General features: G+C 34.3%; 3 protein-coding genes across 4 annotated transcripts in view; 2 read left to right on the top strand and 1 right to left on the bottom strand.

Moving 5' to 3' along the window:
• Positions 1-13,273, top strand: part of LOC123699985 (myosin-I heavy chain) — an 89,226-nt gene extending 75,953 nt beyond the window's left edge. The window contains exons 33-40 of the mRNA XM_045647053.1: positions 132-1,082; positions 1,495-1,680; positions 2,067-2,274; positions 2,610-2,742; positions 3,255-3,390; positions 8,204-8,440; positions 9,998-10,201; positions 10,575-13,273. Coding sequence (XP_045503009.1) covers positions 132-1,082; positions 1,495-1,680; positions 2,067-2,274; positions 2,610-2,742; positions 3,255-3,390; positions 8,204-8,440; positions 9,998-10,201; positions 10,575-10,679 — 2,160 coding nt within the window. The 3' untranslated portion in view covers positions 10,680-13,273. The remainder of the gene's footprint in view (positions 1-131; positions 1,083-1,494; positions 1,681-2,066; positions 2,275-2,609; positions 2,743-3,254; positions 3,391-8,203; positions 8,441-9,997; positions 10,202-10,574) is intronic.
• On the bottom strand, positions 13,267-14,979 carry LOC123699983 (DNA-directed RNA polymerase II subunit RPB7). Its single transcript, XM_045647051.1, has 6 exons — positions 14,842-14,979; positions 14,661-14,770; positions 14,417-14,576; positions 14,247-14,297; positions 13,909-14,046; positions 13,267-13,364 (listed from the first exon to the last, which is right to left on the bottom strand). The coding sequence occupies exons 1-6, from the start codon at positions 14,851-14,853 to the stop codon at positions 13,314-13,316; spliced, it is 522 nt and encodes a 173-aa protein (XP_045503007.1). The 5' UTR covers positions 14,854-14,979; the 3' UTR covers positions 13,267-13,313.
• A 435-nt stretch (positions 14,980-15,414) lies between these two features.
• On the top strand, positions 15,415-18,043 carry LOC123699816 (ras-related protein Rab-8A). 2 transcript variants are annotated; one of them, XM_045646847.1, is made up of 6 exons: positions 15,415-15,622; positions 15,879-15,939; positions 16,012-16,216; positions 16,302-16,442; positions 16,572-16,574; positions 17,459-18,043. In XM_045646847.1, the coding sequence occupies exons 1-6, from the start codon at positions 15,499-15,501 to the stop codon at positions 17,561-17,563; spliced, it is 639 nt and encodes a 212-aa protein (XP_045502803.1). In that variant the 5' UTR covers positions 15,415-15,498; the 3' UTR covers positions 17,564-18,043. The 2 variants fall into 2 exon arrangements, with proteins under 2 accessions (XP_045502803.1, XP_045502804.1); XM_045646848.1 differs by lacking the exon at positions 16,572-16,574 and having other exon boundaries at positions 15,417-15,622.
• The last annotated feature ends 138 nt before the right edge of the window (positions 18,044-18,181 follow it).

Raw genomic sequence — 18,181 nt, 5'->3', positions numbered from 1 at the left:
AACTAGTTAAACAGTGTCTTGATATCCAATTATATCGGCAATGTGTTAAAACTTTGTGTTGTGTTTAAATTATTTTCATATCATATAGAACTGGTGGTTAGATTCATATTACAACTCTAATTACGTTTTAGGACATAATGAGCCACGCCGGTCTGAGCAGCAACGAGGGCAGCAGCAGCAACCTGGCCAGCAACAGCAGCGTCAGCAGCCACGAGAGCGACAGCGACGACCGCGTGGCGCTCGCGCAGGCGCTGCTGCAGCGCTGTCTGCAGAAGGACACGCTGCTCACCGAGCTGTACATGCAGCTCATCAAGCAGGTGAGGCAGCAGCAGCAACTGGCCAGCAACAGCAGCGTCAGCAGCCACGAGAGCGACAGCGACGACCGCGTGGCGCTCGCGCAGGCGCTGCTGCAGCGCTGTCTGCAGAAGGACACGCTGCTCACCGAGCTGTACATGCAGCTCATCAAGCAGGTGAGGCAGCAGCAGCAACTGGCCAGCAACAGCAGCGTCAGCAGCCACGAGAGCGACAGCGACGACCGCGTGGCGCTCGCGCAGGCGCTGCTGCAGCGCTGTCTGCAGAAGGACACGCTGCTCACCGAGCTGTACATGCAGCTCATCAAGCAGGTGAGGCAGCAGCAGCAACTGGCCAGCAACAGCAGCGTCAGCAGCCACGAGAGCGACAGCGACGACCGCGTGGCGCTCGCGCAGGCGCTGCTGCAGCGCTGTCTGCAGAAGGACACGCTGCTCACCGAGCTGTACATGCAGCTCATCAAGCAGGTGAGGCAGCAGCAGCAACTGGCCAGCAACAGCAGCGTCAGCAGCCACGAGAGCGACAGCGACGACCGCGTGGCGCTCGCGCAGGCGCTGCTGCAGCGCTGTCTGCAGAAGGACACGCTGCTCACCGAGCTGTACATGCAGCTCATCAAGCAGGTGAGGCAGCAGCAGCAACTGGCCAGCAACAGCAGCGTCAGCAGCCACGAGAGCGACAGCGACGACCGCGTGGCGCTCGCGCAGGCGCTGCTGCAGCGCTGTCTGCAGAAGGACACGCTGCTCACCGAGCTGTACATGCAGCTCATCAAGCAGGTGAGGCAGCAGCAGCAACTGGCCAGCAACAGCAGCGTCAGCAGCCACAGAATTGTTTCTCTTTAATCTTAGAATATAGTTTGACCTTAGAGTTTGACAAACAAGCAATTTAGTAAATAATATAAATACAATACAATGAGGTAAAATATAAAGTTTACTTTTCAAAATCGAATAAATTCTAGAAAAGTTAATTTGAAATTATTACATTTTGCAGGCATAGATGTTATAAAAGAAAAGGAATTTACATAAATACAGCGAACGATTGCAAAAATATTTAATTATTTAATTAATTATTTTATTTTATTTAATTAATTAATTAAATAAAATAAAATAAAAAATAAAATATCTTACATCAAACACAACATTATGTAGTTTTTATCCAGATTAACTTACACATTGTATCCCATCACAGACAACGGAGCACCCGGAGCCCAGCTCACGGGTGTCCGCCCGGCACTGGGCGCTGCTGTGCGCGGCGGTGGGCGCAGCCCTACCGCCCGCGAAGCCCCTGCGCCGCTTGTTATTAGCCCATTTACGGTACCGAGCCGCAGCCCTACACACGGGCGAGGAGGGAAAGTTCGCGAGACGTGCTGAACAGGTTCGTTATTTATTTATTAGAAAAAAAAATTATAATTTTTTGCATTCGACTTTATTGTCGTATAGTCATAATTTTAACACATCAAACATTGTCTAAACATAAAATTGTTATTTCTATATTTTATTATCCCTTAATGTGCCCATAGGTTGTGACTAATTCTACAATTAAGGCTAGTTATATAAAATTAACTTATAGTTAAAAAGTTTAATGTTGTCCAAGGCATAATGCTATCCCATATATTTCATTATCACGAAGAAATAAAGATGCGATAAACTACCAAACTACTCTTAATATTTCAGTACAGTTAGAAGAAGTATATTCTTTTAAGTTCTCGCAAAAACCCTATTTTTACAATTTTTCCACCTAAAACATTTCCCTCCAACCAGGTGGCACTAAGCATAGCCCAAGTACCGCGGCGTCTAACCGCACCTTCCAAGGAGGAACTGCTATGCGCAGGCGCACGCCGACCGATGCACGTGCGTGTGCTACTATTGGATGGCAAGCAACATGGGCTAGTGTTTGGACCAGCAGCTACTGCTGACCATCTGGTGGCCATGTTGAGGGAGAAGATTGGATTGACTGATACTGCTACTGGTGAGAAAACTATTAGAAGGTCGACATATATTTTAGATTAAATTTTTATGGGAAAAATACATATTTACAAACAAGTGATTTGATCTTTGTCATAGCGCTCCTCGAAATTTAAATGTTTGCAATTATGAATTCTGCTGCATTTTTTAAACTCAACTCAACTCTTTTTAATCACAAATTATAAATTTGGCATCCACGAAATACTAAAGTATACTAATTGACTGACTCTACGAATAAGGAGTTCAATCATAACAATGCATTATCATTAAAAATTCTTAGTTTTTATTGCATTCAACACTCTAACAGAACTATTTCTAACCCTCTTATAACATTACCAGGTTATGCTCTGTACGAGGTGTGCGCAAACTCGTCCCCCGCGGGTACGGGCGAGCGAGCACTGGGCGGGGCGGAACGTGTTGGTGATGTGCTTGCACGGTGGGAGAAAGCTGGCGCTACTGCTGCTGCTTGCAGGTATACAGAAAGACACACACACACACACACACCCGCTGCAAACACATACGTGCATTTACACCGCTACAAATACATAGGTAAGCACGTATACGTATTAATGCGTACACATGCTGCGTGCAGAAATAGACTCGCACTCATGTATGCGGCTCAGGGCTGTGTACATACGTATACACCACGCCTCTCTACAGCTACACACGCCCTCAAACTAATACGTTAACAATCGCTACACACTTATACACACGTATTTGTTATAAGTGAATGAATGAATGAATGAATTAAATGATTGTACATACACAGAAATAAAGTTTGTTACATAGTTAAGATAGCTTATAATGTGTTGTAATTGCGTAGCGACATTAGATATCTCACAAATTTGTGAGATATGCACACACATAAAACAGAAAATATTTCAACAGCTACACGTAAACATGTCAAATTTACAAAAAAAAAATTAAAAAGCTTTATCAAATCTACGACAACATTAAGTATTAAAAATAAACTATAAATTTTAGGCTAGTATTCAAGAAGCGTCTCTTCCTGGGCGACCGTCCGTTGCACAGCGCGTGCGTGGCTGAAATGGAGCTGCTCTATTATCAGCTGCTGCATGCTGTACGACACGATCGCCTACCTATAGAGACTGATGAAGCGGTATGTATTGATTGTCCACATAAACGTAGTATATATGAAAAAGTGTGAAAATAATTGTTGAGTTAATACGTGATAAAACGGTTCACAATTTAGAGCCTTTACGTTCTGTTTTAGTTTATACAATTGAATTTAATTAAAACTATTCGCAATATTTAATATAAATCGAATGTTTTATCTGTCTAGTTTTTAGTTGTGTTATGTGTCATACAGTTAATAATGAGTACCATAAGTTATGTGAATGCAGATAATAAAAAATTCGATGTGACTATTTGTACGGGTACTGGACGAATAAATTATATTTATTCGTACATTATGGTGGATGTTCCGACCGTCCCTCCATACATTTTTGATTACCTCTAAACACTTAACACAGACACTATTTCTTTAAAACTAATCATTTTATCACTTCTCTATAATGAAATGTGTGCGCGTTCGACCTTTTTAATCAATAATTTACAATATTTACTTAGAAAAACAACAGTAAAATACCGGAAAAATTTGACACTTCTACAGTAGTGTGCGTGACTTTTGCCAAGCGAAACACGACATAAAGCACGACATCTAGCGCATAGACTATATACTTATTACAGATCTAGCGCGTCAATGTCTAAACGAAAGGCGATGTTTAGACATAAGACGCGCTAGATGTCGTGCATTCGCGTTCGTTATCTTATACATAATGAGCATAATTCTAATAAATCAAAGTTCTGTGTAAAAATTGAGTAATTTCATTTCCAATCGTTCAAAGAAAATAACAATAAAATAAAATAAAACTAATGACCTTAGAAACTATGTTTTTTTTTGTAAACAATTTATTACTCATTATTGTTCGTCCGTCGTAGGTCTGTAAACTGTACACTGAAGAATTGTACACTGAAGGTAAATGGTACTGTAGGTACTTTAGTTCGGCGTCGTCGTCGGCTTGATATAAATTACATTCTTGATTTCATTGACACGCGCTATGATTTGCGCGCGGAATTTCTTGTGTTGTGAATTTATTTTTGTATGCTATGCATTTTAATTGATTCAAATTGCAATGTTTCTCTAGTATGCATTTGAGACTATATTGTAAATTGTAATAATTGATCGTGGGTATAGTAATTAATTATTCTAATAACGCAATTAGTAATATATGTATTTTCGGTGGGATTCAAAACAAAAAATTGGCCCGTGATTTTTATGAAATTTCACCACATTGCAAATCACATCAATCATAGTTCATACACATGTATGACGAAAGTGATTAGTATTGTGGCTAACATTGACTCATCAGTTCATCACTGAAACCAAACTGAAACCATAAATCGTGTTTGAATATTTTTAAACAATGATATAAGTATACAATTATTATAAATCGGTAAACTATCAAAGTAATCACAAACTTGCAAACATTGGTAAAATGTCCAGTAGTTTATGAGCCTATTCATTACAATCAAACAAACAAACAAAGTTTTCCTCTTTATAATATTAGTGTAGACAAACACTATGAATACGATCACGAATGCAAATTCGGGGATTTTCTAATTATTGCTAAATAATAATTGAATTCGTTTTGAAATACTCTATAATTTTTAGTGTATAAATATTAAATAGACATTTATAATGTGGTGCTCATTTTTTTTGTACTGCTAACGCTATTGTAGGTACCTATTTTCGTTGTTTTATTTCAAGTGAACACGGCCATACAATTTTGTCACGAGCCGCCTATGATTGTAGGTACTTTTGTTAGGCTCCTTCGTCGTCCGCGTCGCGTCGGCTCGAAAGTTCTTGATTTCATTGTCACGCGCTATGATTTGCGCGCGGATTTTCTTGTGTTGTGAATTTATTTTTGTATTATTATTATTTTTTATTTTTTTTTTATTTTATTGATTCAAATAAAATATTTCACTAGTATGCATTTGAGACTATATTGTATTATGTATAATTTATCGTAGGTATAGTTATTCTTATAACGCAGTTATATTTTCGGTGGGACAATTTGACCCGTGATTTTTCTGAAATATCACCACGTTGCAAATCACATCAATCATACACACGTATGACGAAAGTATAGTGGCTAACATTGACTCATCAGTTCATCACTGAAACCAGTGATAAATCAGTATATCATATTTTATTGTGTTTGAATATTTTTTAAACAACGATATATACAATATTATTATAAATCGGTAAACTACCAAAGTACTTCCGAATTTTCAGACAGACAAACAAGTAGTTTTAACACGCAGTTTTCTTATACTAGTAGCAAAAATCAAAACCATAATATTATGTTTACCTACTATATTTTACTAAAAGTCGAGTGCGTCGAAATCGTAAATAATAATATAATGTTTTTCACCTTCCTGGTTATTTTCCCATAGTAAATAGTGTTTTAGGTTTGTTGTTGTAGGTAGGAATAATAATAATTATTCTTACTTGTTGGTTATGAAATGTATATTGAAATAATTTACTTTTACAAATCATTAGTGATATTAGTTTTGAGTGAAAATGCTTGGATCAGCATAATATTATATGGTACTTCAAATACATGTTTTGATAAAAAAACAATAGTGTAATAAAATAAAACTGCGTTTTATTGTAATCAATGTTGACAGTTTTAAATTCCAAAATTATTGATCAATAAAATAGTTTACACCAACAAATATAACTTTTATTTTTATAACCATCGTTCATAATATAAACCGTAGCAGGTGGCGTTTTGAAGTTCTGTCTACTCATACAGAAAAATGGAAAACTTGTTTTTTTTGTAAACAATTTATTACTCATTATTGTTGTTTGGCTGTGTGTTTGGCAACTCGAAGCGTGGTCGTCCGTCGTAGGTACTTTTGTTCGGCGTCGCGTCGTCGCTCGTCCGCGTCAGCTTGATATAAAACATTCTTGATTTCATTGACACGCGCTATGATTTGCGCGCGGAATTTCTTGTGTTGTGAATTTATTTTTGTATGCTATGCATTTTAATTGAATCAAATTGCAATATTTCTCTAGTATGCATTTGAGACTATATTGTAATAATTGATCGTGGGTAGGTATAGTAATTAATTATTCTAATAACGCAATTATATTTTCGGTGGGATTCAAAACAAAAAATTGGCCCGTGATTTTTATGAAATTTCACCACATTGCAAATTATATATTATACAATTACAATTATTATAAATCGGTAAACTATCAAAGTAATCACAAACTTGCAAAATATGCTTTTCCGAATTTTCAGACAGACACACAATTTTATTAGTTTGTTTTAGCAAAGTAGGTACCTATACCTATACGCTTACGTCGCGCGTCGCGTCGCGTCGTCGAAAACGGTGCGCCCAGAAACAAACATACCTACCTAATTTAGTTACAATCCTTTTTTTGTTCCGTAATATATTGTATTCTAATACGATTTTTTTTATTCGTCGGCCAGTTCTACTAGGTATAAAAAGATAAAATTGAAATTATAATTATTGTAGCGACAGCCATATGTTACTATGTTTTCGTAAATATGTTTTTCACCTTCCTGGTTATTTTCACATAATCTTATATATATATAAATGAATCGCAAAATGTGTTGGTAAGCGCATAACTCGAGAACGGCTGAACCGATTTCGATAATTCTTTTTTTATTATATTCCTTGAAGTACGAGGATGGTTCTTATGTAGAGAAAACGTAAACATGTACCACGGGCGAAGCCGGGGCGGACCGCTAGTCTATACAAAGATTATAAAGAGGAAAGGTTTGATTTTTTGTTTGTTTGTTTGTTTGTATGAATTGAATAGGCTCCGAAACTACTTGGCAGATTTGAAAAATTCTTTCACCATTCGAAAGCTACATTATCCACGAGTAACATAGGCTAGGTTTTATCCCTGAAATCCCACGGGAACGGGAACTATGCGGGTTTTTCTTTGAAAACGCGGGCGAAGCCGCGGGCGGAAAGCTAGTCTAATATAAAAATGAATCGCAAAATGTGTTGGTAAGCGCATAACTCGAGAACGGCTGAACCGATTTCGATAATTCTTTTTTTATTATATTCCTTGAAGTACGAGGATGGTTCTTACTTCTTATGGAGAGAAAACGTAAACATGTACCACGGGCGAAGCCGGGGCGGACCGCTAGTAAATAATAAAATAATAAATAGTGTATTAGATTTGTTATTGTATCTTGTATACCTACGAATAATTATTCTTACGTCTTGTTGGGAAATGTTCAAATACCTACCTATTGAAATAATTTACTGTTACAAATCATTAGTGTTATTAGGTTGTTTTGAGTGAATAGGCATGGATCAGAAATTCAGAATATAATATGCTACTAACTACTCAAATACATACACGCCAAACTTGTTTTACATTCACGCCATCTAGAGTTCAATCTTTATCATTTTTGTATACGTCTGTGTGTGTAAACGACCCTGTATGCAATGACAGATGTTAAAACGCATGGTTTTACCGAATTGGGTGGATTTTAAGGCAATGATATGACATATTTAAATAAAATATAATATTCAGTAATCGCCATGACTATTCCTACGACCTTAATCTTTTCCAATTACGCAAAAACTCAAATAAACTAGAAATGTAGAATTCAGCGCCATCTAGCGGGACATTGGCTGGGAACAGATCGTAGCAATCACCTTATTCAATTATGTACATTCTTTGATACAAAAATGATTAGCAATTGTATACTTTTACTTTATTGGAATACTTGTCGACAAATGTTAATATAATACGTGCATGTTTCCGCAACACAACGTCAAGCGCCTATTTTGCCTACTTATATACATAGAAAAATGACCTTTAGCGCGCACTACTTAAGATCGTTATTCCCTCACAGGTAATGGTAGCAGCGTTACACGCGCAAGTTGTTAAGGGCGAGTGCAGCGGGGGTGCGGAGTGTGCAGCAGCAGCTGGTGCTGTGCTGCCCGCGCGACTTGTACCAGCTCTACCAGCTCCAGCTGTGAGATTACACCACCTGGCTTTGAGGGGAACTCCACCTCATGCAGCAATGCAGCGTGCGCTTACGTTGGCTGCGTCGTGGCCACTCGCGAGGGCTACCATTTTTGATGTTATGGTTTGTATTACCGCGCACATTATTGTATTATTTTTTATAAAGCATTTACATTTATTTTTTATACACAGAAAACTAAATATCATATTTTAGAGTTGTCGAAAATATAATATAATTTAAATTTACACCTTATTGAGTGGTAGTAATTTTATCGTTCATTTTAAAAAACTATACGTAAAACATGTAGGCAGAGTTTTGCTTTGGACAATTTTTTGAGTATCATTGAGTTGTTTATGTATGTATAGGTAAACCAGAATCTGATGGCAATTGGGGAAATCAAAATTTTGAGTGTGCAACCCTGGGGAAAATGGACTGAACGATCTTGATACTGCTTATTTTTTATTTTGTCCTCAACATCATTAGTCACATTACATAAGTGAACAATACTGTACTTAATAATGAGATATCCACTTAATATTATGTAGGCACATACTTACATGTATAATATACATATTACTTTTATTTATGTACTACATAATATTATTATTTACACATACCTATATTTGTATATTCATTATCATTATGCCATGTAAAAATATGGATGTAAGGATAATGCAGATCAAAACTAGATAATGCTAATATTTTTTTTTATAAAATAAAATAACAGTAAAAGAAAACTATGTTTATTTTCGTAAGTATTAACAGACAAATAATTATAAAATTGACTTGGACAGCTTGGACTTGACGCATAGCCGTATTGGAAACTCCTGTAATAAGTTTTCATAAAATTATATTGTAATCAACAAACAATATTATAGTTACCTACTTATAATATTTTTAATTTTTAGTATCAAAACGGGTAAGTCCAATTTACCAATAAAATATTCAAAATTGAAAATTGTGATGTGTTTGACCCTTCTTCATCGAATGTTTTTATATACACATTATAAACAACACCTCTTGCTTGTGATCGCAGCGGCTTTTGCGACATCTTCGAAGATTTTTTAGACAAAATCCTAAAAATTATTCAACAATTGCAAAGAAGAAAATAATTTGACAACCATTATGATAGTTGTCAAATAAAATTGCCATATGAAAATCTTATATTTCTTAAATATAAATATGCCATCAGATTCTGGTAGACCTATATTTAAATACCAACTCTTTAGTTCTTCATTTTAATGCAAACTCATACAGGGTTAGTTTTCAATGACCAGCCAAAATTTAAAATTAAGATCTAGATATTAAACCAAGGGTACATTTGAAACATTGTCGAATAAATTAAAATAAAAATTATAGCATTGAAAATGTCTTAAAAATTTCCTAAATCGTATACACCGCCAGAATCAATGCACTTGTGTGCGTGCGCGCATCGCCAAATTTATGTGTGTGCTAACTTCTACCTATCTAGGTTGTTGAACTGAATTGTGCTTTTGTAATGTCCACACGTTCGCTTTTTAGTGGCGGACAGGAATGAAATCTAATTAAAAAAAAAACATTTTTTTTTTTCATTAGATCTAAAATGTTATCGATTCTGAACCATTTCTGAAAATTTGGCCGGTCATTGAAAACTAACCCTGTATACTTGTTAATTAAATTACAACTGAACATCTCCCACAGCAATCGTTCACATCAAACTGGCCGCGAGCCCTCTGGCTAGCGGTGGACGCACGTGGTCTAACTCTGTTGCGTCGCGGCGCACGTGCTGCGCTCGTGTCGCACGACCACGACCAGCTGCTGGCCGTGTCGCCCGCACCGCGCGCGCTGTTACTGGTCACTAGAGCGGACAAGAAGCATGCTAAACTCGTGCTGTCCACTGATCAGGTCTGATTATGGTTGTTTTTTTATAATAAAATTGTTTTCCAATATTAAAAACAATTAAAAAAGATATTTATTACCACAGAGAAAAGTATAAATAAGATTAGAATAATAATTAGAAAGTGCAAAAACCTAATTAAAAACAGATTATTATTAATTTTGCAATTTAATGGACAAGCAAAATTTGAGTGCAAATGGGCCAAATAAAGCGCCCAAAGTGCACTGGTTGAAGTTGTCATTTTATGTATCTAAATACATAATTTCATTGAAATTTCCAATATCTAAAGTGCGATAGATAGTCCATTAAAACCTTAGTGACTATGTAAAACCTTAAGAATTTGTGGATTTATCAATTCTATAACCAACATCTCGTTCACAGGCATACCAGATCGCGACCCTAATCAAGGACTACATAGAAGCTGTGCGCGGGCCCGTGTGCCCGGCCGTGCCGCAGCCCGCCGGCGCCGCGCCGCCCGCCTCCTGACACCCGCACGCCTAGTGCCACTGCTTCCACGTCACGCACTGAGCGGGCCTGACAGATCACACGTGACAGCTGACAGATGACAACTGACAGCTAGCAGATGACAACTGACAGTTGACAGCTGACAGTTAGCGGCTAACGTGCGGCGGGACGCGCGACCTTTCCGTTCATTACATTCAGTTGCGAACGAGTTCGGTCAAACGACCAAATAGCTTATCTGTAGACTTTTCTGTAACTGCGTTTTATATTTTTGATTCGATGGAACGCATACAAATTTTTTTTCGCAATGAATCTCAAGATCTTTTAGGCTCAATGAGTACATCGAGCACGCCGAAAAGATTGATGTAAATCTAGAAACATTAGTTAAAGCTTCTTCAAATATATATTCACGATTTAATATAATTTAGAGCACGATATAGTGTCGGTATAGTATTACTTTAACGGTCGCGTTCGGGAAGTAAATGTTTATATAGTATATCATTTAAACGTTAATATTTTACGCTAGATATATTAAAAATGCTAGTCTTCGTATTGATTAGTTAGCTAAATCTCGTCTTCTTTCCACATTTACTTCAGAGACAGGTAACAGGTTCGAGTGGTGTTCGGTTTTGAGTGTCAGGATGGACGATTTAATGTAGCCAGGTGACGGGGAAGCAAAAATTTCCAATAAACCCACATAATAATAGAATAAAACATTTCTCTCTATCTTCTAAAGGGTCTGTTACATAGGATCGATCTAACGCTCACGTGCGTTACTATCGTCATATGTAGGTACGGTGACCCTTACAATAAAATATATCAGTATTATTACAATTAAATGAAAATTCGTGTTGTATGTAAAATTCGAACAGTTTAATCATATTGTTAAGAATGATAGAATGTTTGGATGTTAGATAGTTGTTGTATTTCAATCTTACTCCCCTTTTAGTCTGTGCTTAAGTATGTAGATGTCACTACTGGCGATGTTTGGAGCGTTTTACGTTTATTAATGTACCCTTATTTATAACACATTTCGGTGTCGGTGTCGTCGTTAATACTGTGTTTGAAAAATATTTTGTCATTTAAAAGGTTCAAATATACTTGATTGTATTAAGGATTCCTAATGAATGGTCCAAACATCACCAGTTTCCCTTAGTACTAGGCCAACCCACTGTAAACCTTACGATTTAAACTATACAATATTTCATGTTATAACCATGGTAGATGAATCTTATAAAATAGTTACTACTTGTTAATTCTAAGAAATCTCATATCAGCTAATTCCTACTGTTAACCCTCCTTGCTTCGGTGGAACCTTCCTGTACTGTTGAGTACGTAGCATAGTATATGTCTGTTTTCAATTGCGAAATAATTTTATTCTGATGTCTTATTTTGTGCCTTGTAACGCGGCATGTGAAACTGGCCAGGATCTAAATATAATTAAAAAAATACTTAGACTGCTTAGAATCAAATTTAAATTAAAAAAAAATCTATTTTGGGCGCGTCAATTAACCATATATGTAGCCAAACGATGGCTTATTACAATATGATAAATGCTACCTCTGGCCAGCGCACATAGCCTGCATAATATAATCAGTGAGCGAACTGCAAATCTATTGTGATTGCAAAGTAATTAAATTGTTCCAAATATATCTTCTATCTTGAATATTATAACACTATATTGCACAATGTTATGTCTCAATATTTTATTATAAAATATATAGTACATATAAATGTTTTGAAGCATTCATGCTTCGGTTATTCTAAAAGTAAGCTAAATGTTATTTTTAGTTTCGTTAGCCTATTGGTGCTTAGATATCTGCTTGGATTGATTTGATCTCATATTGAGTATTATTTATATAGATGCCATGTTCCGAGTATGAGCAAAGTTCAGGTTTAATTTATTTCATATGTATTTTTTATAATTTGTATATAATTGACGAACCAAAGAATTGATCATCCCTTTGGATTTTTTTTTATTATTATATAATATAATTACGTTTTTAGTTTATGTATATAGTGATAGAATAGATAATATAATGTAAACGTAAAGTTTAATTGAATCATGTAACTGAGTGTTACATCAATCATATGTAAAGTTAATCAAGACTAAATGCAGCAGTACACAAATCAAATCATGTTATATTACAAAAATACTGAATTTTACTTCCCTTTTCATTCTGTAAATCATATTATGGCAAATAAGTGTAATTCAAAGAAAATTTCGCAGTGATAGTTATTGTTACAAAAATATTTTTCTGGTACATAAATTATATTTGAAAAATCATCCAACTTATTTTCATTGTCATTTATGGAAATAAAATGCTATATTTGCAAACTTTGGCATTCTTCAATCTTTCTAGTTTTTATTAACTAAAGCTTCCAGCTTAGATACAACTAATTCTTATAAATATTTAACACTTCCTCATTTATATACACTGTAAGATTTGTGTTAGATGTAAGCTAATATGAACAATAAATTGATTTTCAACCACCATGATACTGCCTAAATAGACTGATTGTGTCCAAATATTTAACCTTTTTTGATGATTTTTGTTTACTGTATAGATTTGTCCCAACAATTTGAATGCCAAATAAATAAAACAATAAATATGAAAGATGTTTTATTTCATCATTAAATATAATAAATCTTATAAATTATTGTGTCACTAATCCTAGATAATCATCCATGAGTGTCCCGATTGCAAACTGAAAAAAAAAATCAATAATTTTATTCAATTTCGTGATTGTACAAATTATTGAATGGTGTTTTATGTGTAAGGTTATCAATACATAAACAGGAGGAAGTTATATAATGAACAGGAAAATACATTTAATTGTTAAAGGTACTTCATAAGACCTTCATAGTAGAATCCAATAAGTAATAAAAATAATAATAATAAAAAAAGAATTATCAAAATCGGTCCAACAGGTTTCATTTTTATTTATATATATATATAGATAACTAGAGGTCCGCCCCGGCTTCGCCCGTGGTACATATTTCGCAATAAAAGGTAGCCTATGTTCTTTCTCAAGGTCCAAAGATTGTCTGTGCCAAATGTCATCAAAATCGGTCCAGTAGTTTATGAGCTCCTTTCATTACAATCAAACAAACAAACAAAGTTTTCCTCTTTATAATGTTAGTATATTAGTGTAGATATATTATATAAAAAACAAAATGCACATGCAAAATATTATTACCCAAAAAATATGGGAACAAAAATTAAAATGACATAATATAATGAATACTCACAATGCCTGTAGCATCGACCCTGGTTCCAACAATTTTTAATCTGATAACATCTTCCTCTTGAATGACATTATCTTCCTGTTTACTTTTATAGCAAGGAGGATTCACATTGGGACAGAACTCCATATCTGCTGGTATTGACTGAAAATAAAGATTTTATACTTTGAATAATAATTTTTTGACCCCACTCTCTATGAAGGTTTTGGTAGTTGTTCAATCTGTATCCAATATTTTTTAGACATTGTTTCCTCATAAAGATAATTCATATATTTAAATTATTTTTATAAATCCACAGAAGACAAGGATTATTAGTTTATTAAGTAGAATTTAAATTAACTTACATGGTGAGAAATGAAACAGCTCAATGGTCCTATTTGTGCAAACATTCCAACCTGAAAGAAAAATATGTTAAAAATTCCAAAATACATTAAAATATCTACACACCTGTGAATTTATAAGCAACATTCGCATAAAAGAACAAATATATTGTACATAATTTATTGATTAATACCTTATTAACTTGTGTGACAATCGCGTCTAAAACTTCTCCTTTGAATGGTCTAAATACAATTGCCTTATATTTAACTGGATAGACTACAAAACCCTGACCGGGTTGTATAAGCCCAGCTCCAATACTATCTATTGTTGTCACTGCTATAACAAAACCGTATCTGTAAAAAATATAATTTTACATTGGTACACCGACCAACCTCTGCTTGTAAACATAACCTCATCATACAAATAAATGTCCTTACTTTCCTGTACATGTTCCTTCTACTTCTGTATAAAGCTTTTCTTTAACTGTGTCTAGCAACTGGGGCCCAAAGTATCTAGGGTGCAAAAGAACTTCGTGTTCTAGAGAAATCTAAAATCAAGAAACATAGCTTGTTAAGTTTGCCGCGTTAAAATTGTTCATTATGTGTATATTTTGCTTACATGATAAAACATGATTAATTATTTATAATTTTAGCATTATTTACTGAATACGTATTATAATTAAATATTTTTCTCTAATGTTTAGGCTAAAAACAAGCCGAAAGCCATAAAATCACAACAAAACACAAGCTTTTGTGAATGTGTCATTTTTATGTCATTTGTCATATGTCAAAAGTCTAAATTTGCATTGATGGCTAGCCGACTAGCCGATTGGTAAACATGATTCAAATCTTCTATAAATTATAAATGATAGCTGAAAGCCGCTTGGCTTTACATAATGCGTAAAGATTGATAATTGCTGTGTCCACAGTCCAACTTTGAACAAAACTGAATAGAAATAGAAGAAATTGAATAAGTTCAGGGAAGTTAACAGAATAAAATTAACTAATTTATCTACCGTGATCGGTACTATGATATGTAATAATTATAAATTAGGAAGTAGATTGTAGATTTTTCATTTCTCTTACCTAAAGTAAACAAACAAATGCAGCCAACAAAAACACAAAAATTACGGCTAAAAAAATATCACAGAGTTTTAATATGGCTGGCAATAAGAGAATAGTCGCCAACTCTTGACTCCAACACAGCAACACCAGCGATTACTCAAAAATGCCAAATGAATGGCCGTGTATTCTGTAATCAGATTGTTGTAAAAAAATGGCAAAAACTTACGATTATTTATTTAAATTGCTTCTAATAGGTGATTCAGGTGTCGGAAAAACATCTATATTATTTAGATTTTCAGAAGATGCTTTCAATATTTCATTTATATCAACTATTGGTAAGTATTCATGTCTTTGTACTAAAGGTTATTGTCAAAAAAGTTGTATTTTTTTGTACGTAATTAGCTTTGATGAACATTTTTTGTGAACGTTTGTTGTCAATCATTTTCGTTCCCACAACAAATCTGTTGTGAAAAAGGGCGCGGCTCTTTGATAAATGGAGCCCTTATCGAATTAAATGAATGAACTGTTTATGACATCATACACTCTAATTTTAATTAGTTGACTTTACAGTTTAACACCTAATTCTTGCAGGCATTGACTTCAAAATACGAACAATTGATCTTGATGGCAAAAAAGTAAAATTACAAATATGGTGAGTTATTTTCCTGATAAGTGGTAGCTGTTAATCTTTCAAACAATAATAAACTGCTAACTGTACATTTAGGGACACGGCCGGTCAAGAAAGATTCCGCACGATAACAACAGCCTACTACCGAGGCTCTATGGGAATAATGCTTGTATATGATGTTACAAATGAGAAGAGTTTTGAAAACATAAAAAATTGGATAAGAAACATAGAGGAAAATGCAAGTGCAGATGTGGAAAAGATGATTCTTGGCAATAAGTGCGATTTGGATGCAAAACGACAGGTATTACTTTGGGAAATAAACAAATAATTTGATATAATTTGACTGTAGTATTAATAATACATCTAAAATACTGTTTCATTCATAGGTCTCCAAGGAAAGAGGAGAACAATTAGCAATAGAGTATCAAATAAAATTTGTAGAAACATCAGCAAAGGATTCGTTAAATGTGGAATATGCTTTTTATACATTAGCAAGGGATATCAAAGCTAAGATGGAGAAGAAACAGGTATGATTTCAATTCATATATTATTTATGTTCAAATTTATCCAATAAGAATTTTTTATTGCATTAAGTGTATTACATATTTTATCTTAATACATATTTTCTCTTGTTACATGGCTTTCTATGAACACAGAAGGTAATATTTCGTTGGTTAACACTAGTGTTGTTTTCTTTTTGTTTGTGTTGTTTAGAAAACATAACCTTATCAATGTCTTGATGAAAAATTTAACACAGACGTAGCTGTCATTTTAAAATATCTAGTTCCATAATATGTAGATGTTATTTTTTCCTTTACTATTTTATGGATCATAAACTCATGTTCTTATAAGATTCCACCTACCTAATATTACAAATTCTTCTCTTACCTAATGCATGTATGTATGCTGTGATTTATCAAATTAACATTTAGATTGTGTTAAATTGGTTTTTAATTAAAATTTGAGTCAAACCAGTTCGACAACAAGTAGGCAATATTATTTTTATTAAAACTGTAAACTTATTTCTACGTCACAAATTTTGCTACTATTTATTGTAACTAGTAAAAGTCTATACTAAATATGTACTAATAATAGTTTTAGATAGTATTAGATGTGATTTACATAATTGTTTGCATGACTGTTAAGTGTAAGTTAAGTTAGTATAAATAGTTATATACATTTTATTTTAACTTTGAACAGAAACTGACCTTACATAATTGAATATAATATGTATTGTAATACATAAAACTATTAAATACTAGATAATATAAAGCAAAGTCGCTTCCTGCATCTGTCCTAATGTCTATATAGTATTCTTTATAGTGATTCACGAGGAAGGGTTAGTATATTATTTATTAGGTTTAAGACAAAGCTGGCAACACTGGTGTTGCCAGCTAGGTATCTACCTAGAGTAATATAATCTAATATGCAAAAAATTTGTCAATATATTAATCTCTCTGGATGTGATTGAAATAATATACATATTTTTATTATTTTAAAATTTTTGTTTCATATAATATTTTTTGCATCTTTAAATAAACAGGAGGCGAGCAACCCACCCGGTGGCAGAGGTGGCACCCATCAGTTGAAAGCAAATGACCAGCAGCGCAAGCCCACCTCGTGGCTGTCCCGCTGCTCCATCCTCTGACGATGCACAGTCCCGCCCGAACACCCGCGCCAATTACTCCTCTATTAAGTGAATATGGGTCGCAACCCCTACACTATTTTTCGACCTATTTTTAACTGGTTCACTCCGTATGGAGATCAGACTTGCTTTTGTATTTTTATATCCGACATCCTTCATTTCGAGGTGTTAAATTGTGGATATGTTGCAATGTTATCTAGAATAATTTGTGACGTAAGGTCATATCATTTTAAATACATAAATAAATAGTATTTTCTTTCCAGTTTTGAGAAATTTTTAAGCAGTATTTTTGTAAAATAAATGCAATTATGTTTATATTACTATGACATTATCTTAAGGCAAAATTACTGGGTGTTGTTCAATATGTGAACATGGTTAATGGATATTATTTCAATAGATTATTAGCTGTATTTTTCTTTTGCTATTTTAATTAAGATATATATTTTAATGTAATATATACTTCATATTTAATTTGAATAAACAGTGCTTTTTTTTAATTATTGTAGTTTTTATTTCTATTATCCTAACAGATTATATAAAATGTATCATATCTCATTGATCAGAATCATTAACCACTTGATTTTGCTTCTATACATGTTCACAATCAAGAATGTTCGGGAA

This window comes from Colias croceus, chromosome 18 (assembly GCF_905220415.1).
Source record: "Colias croceus chromosome 18, ilColCroc2.1".
NCBI classification, from domain to species: domain Eukaryota; kingdom Metazoa; phylum Arthropoda; class Insecta; order Lepidoptera; family Pieridae; genus Colias; species Colias croceus.
The sequence above is the reverse complement of the archived record's forward strand: the minus strand, read 5'-3'. Positions and strand labels throughout refer to the sequence as shown.

Bases quoted from the DNA above. Each gene is read 5' to 3' on its own strand.
- LOC123699816 (XM_045646847.1), top strand. From the start codon at position 15,499: ATGGCAAAAACTTACGATTATTTATTTAAATTGCTTCTAATAGGTGAT. The intron at 15,940-16,011 runs GTGAGTTATTTT...CTGTACATTTAG, and splicing joins AAAGTAAAATTACAAATATG to GGACACGGCCGGTCAAGAAA. The intron at 16,217-16,301 runs GTATTACTTTGG...TTTCATTCATAG, and splicing joins ATTTGGATGCAAAACGACAG to GTCTCCAAGGAAAGAGGAGA.
- LOC123699983 (XM_045647051.1), bottom strand. The intron at 14,577-14,660 runs GTAAGGACATTT...TATTTTTTACAG, and splicing joins GAAGGAACATGTACAGGAAA to ATACGGTTTTGTTATAGCAG. The intron at 14,047-14,246 runs GTAAGTTAATTT...CTTTATTTTCAG, and splicing joins GCTGTTTCATTTCTCACCAT to TCAATACCAGCAGATATGGA.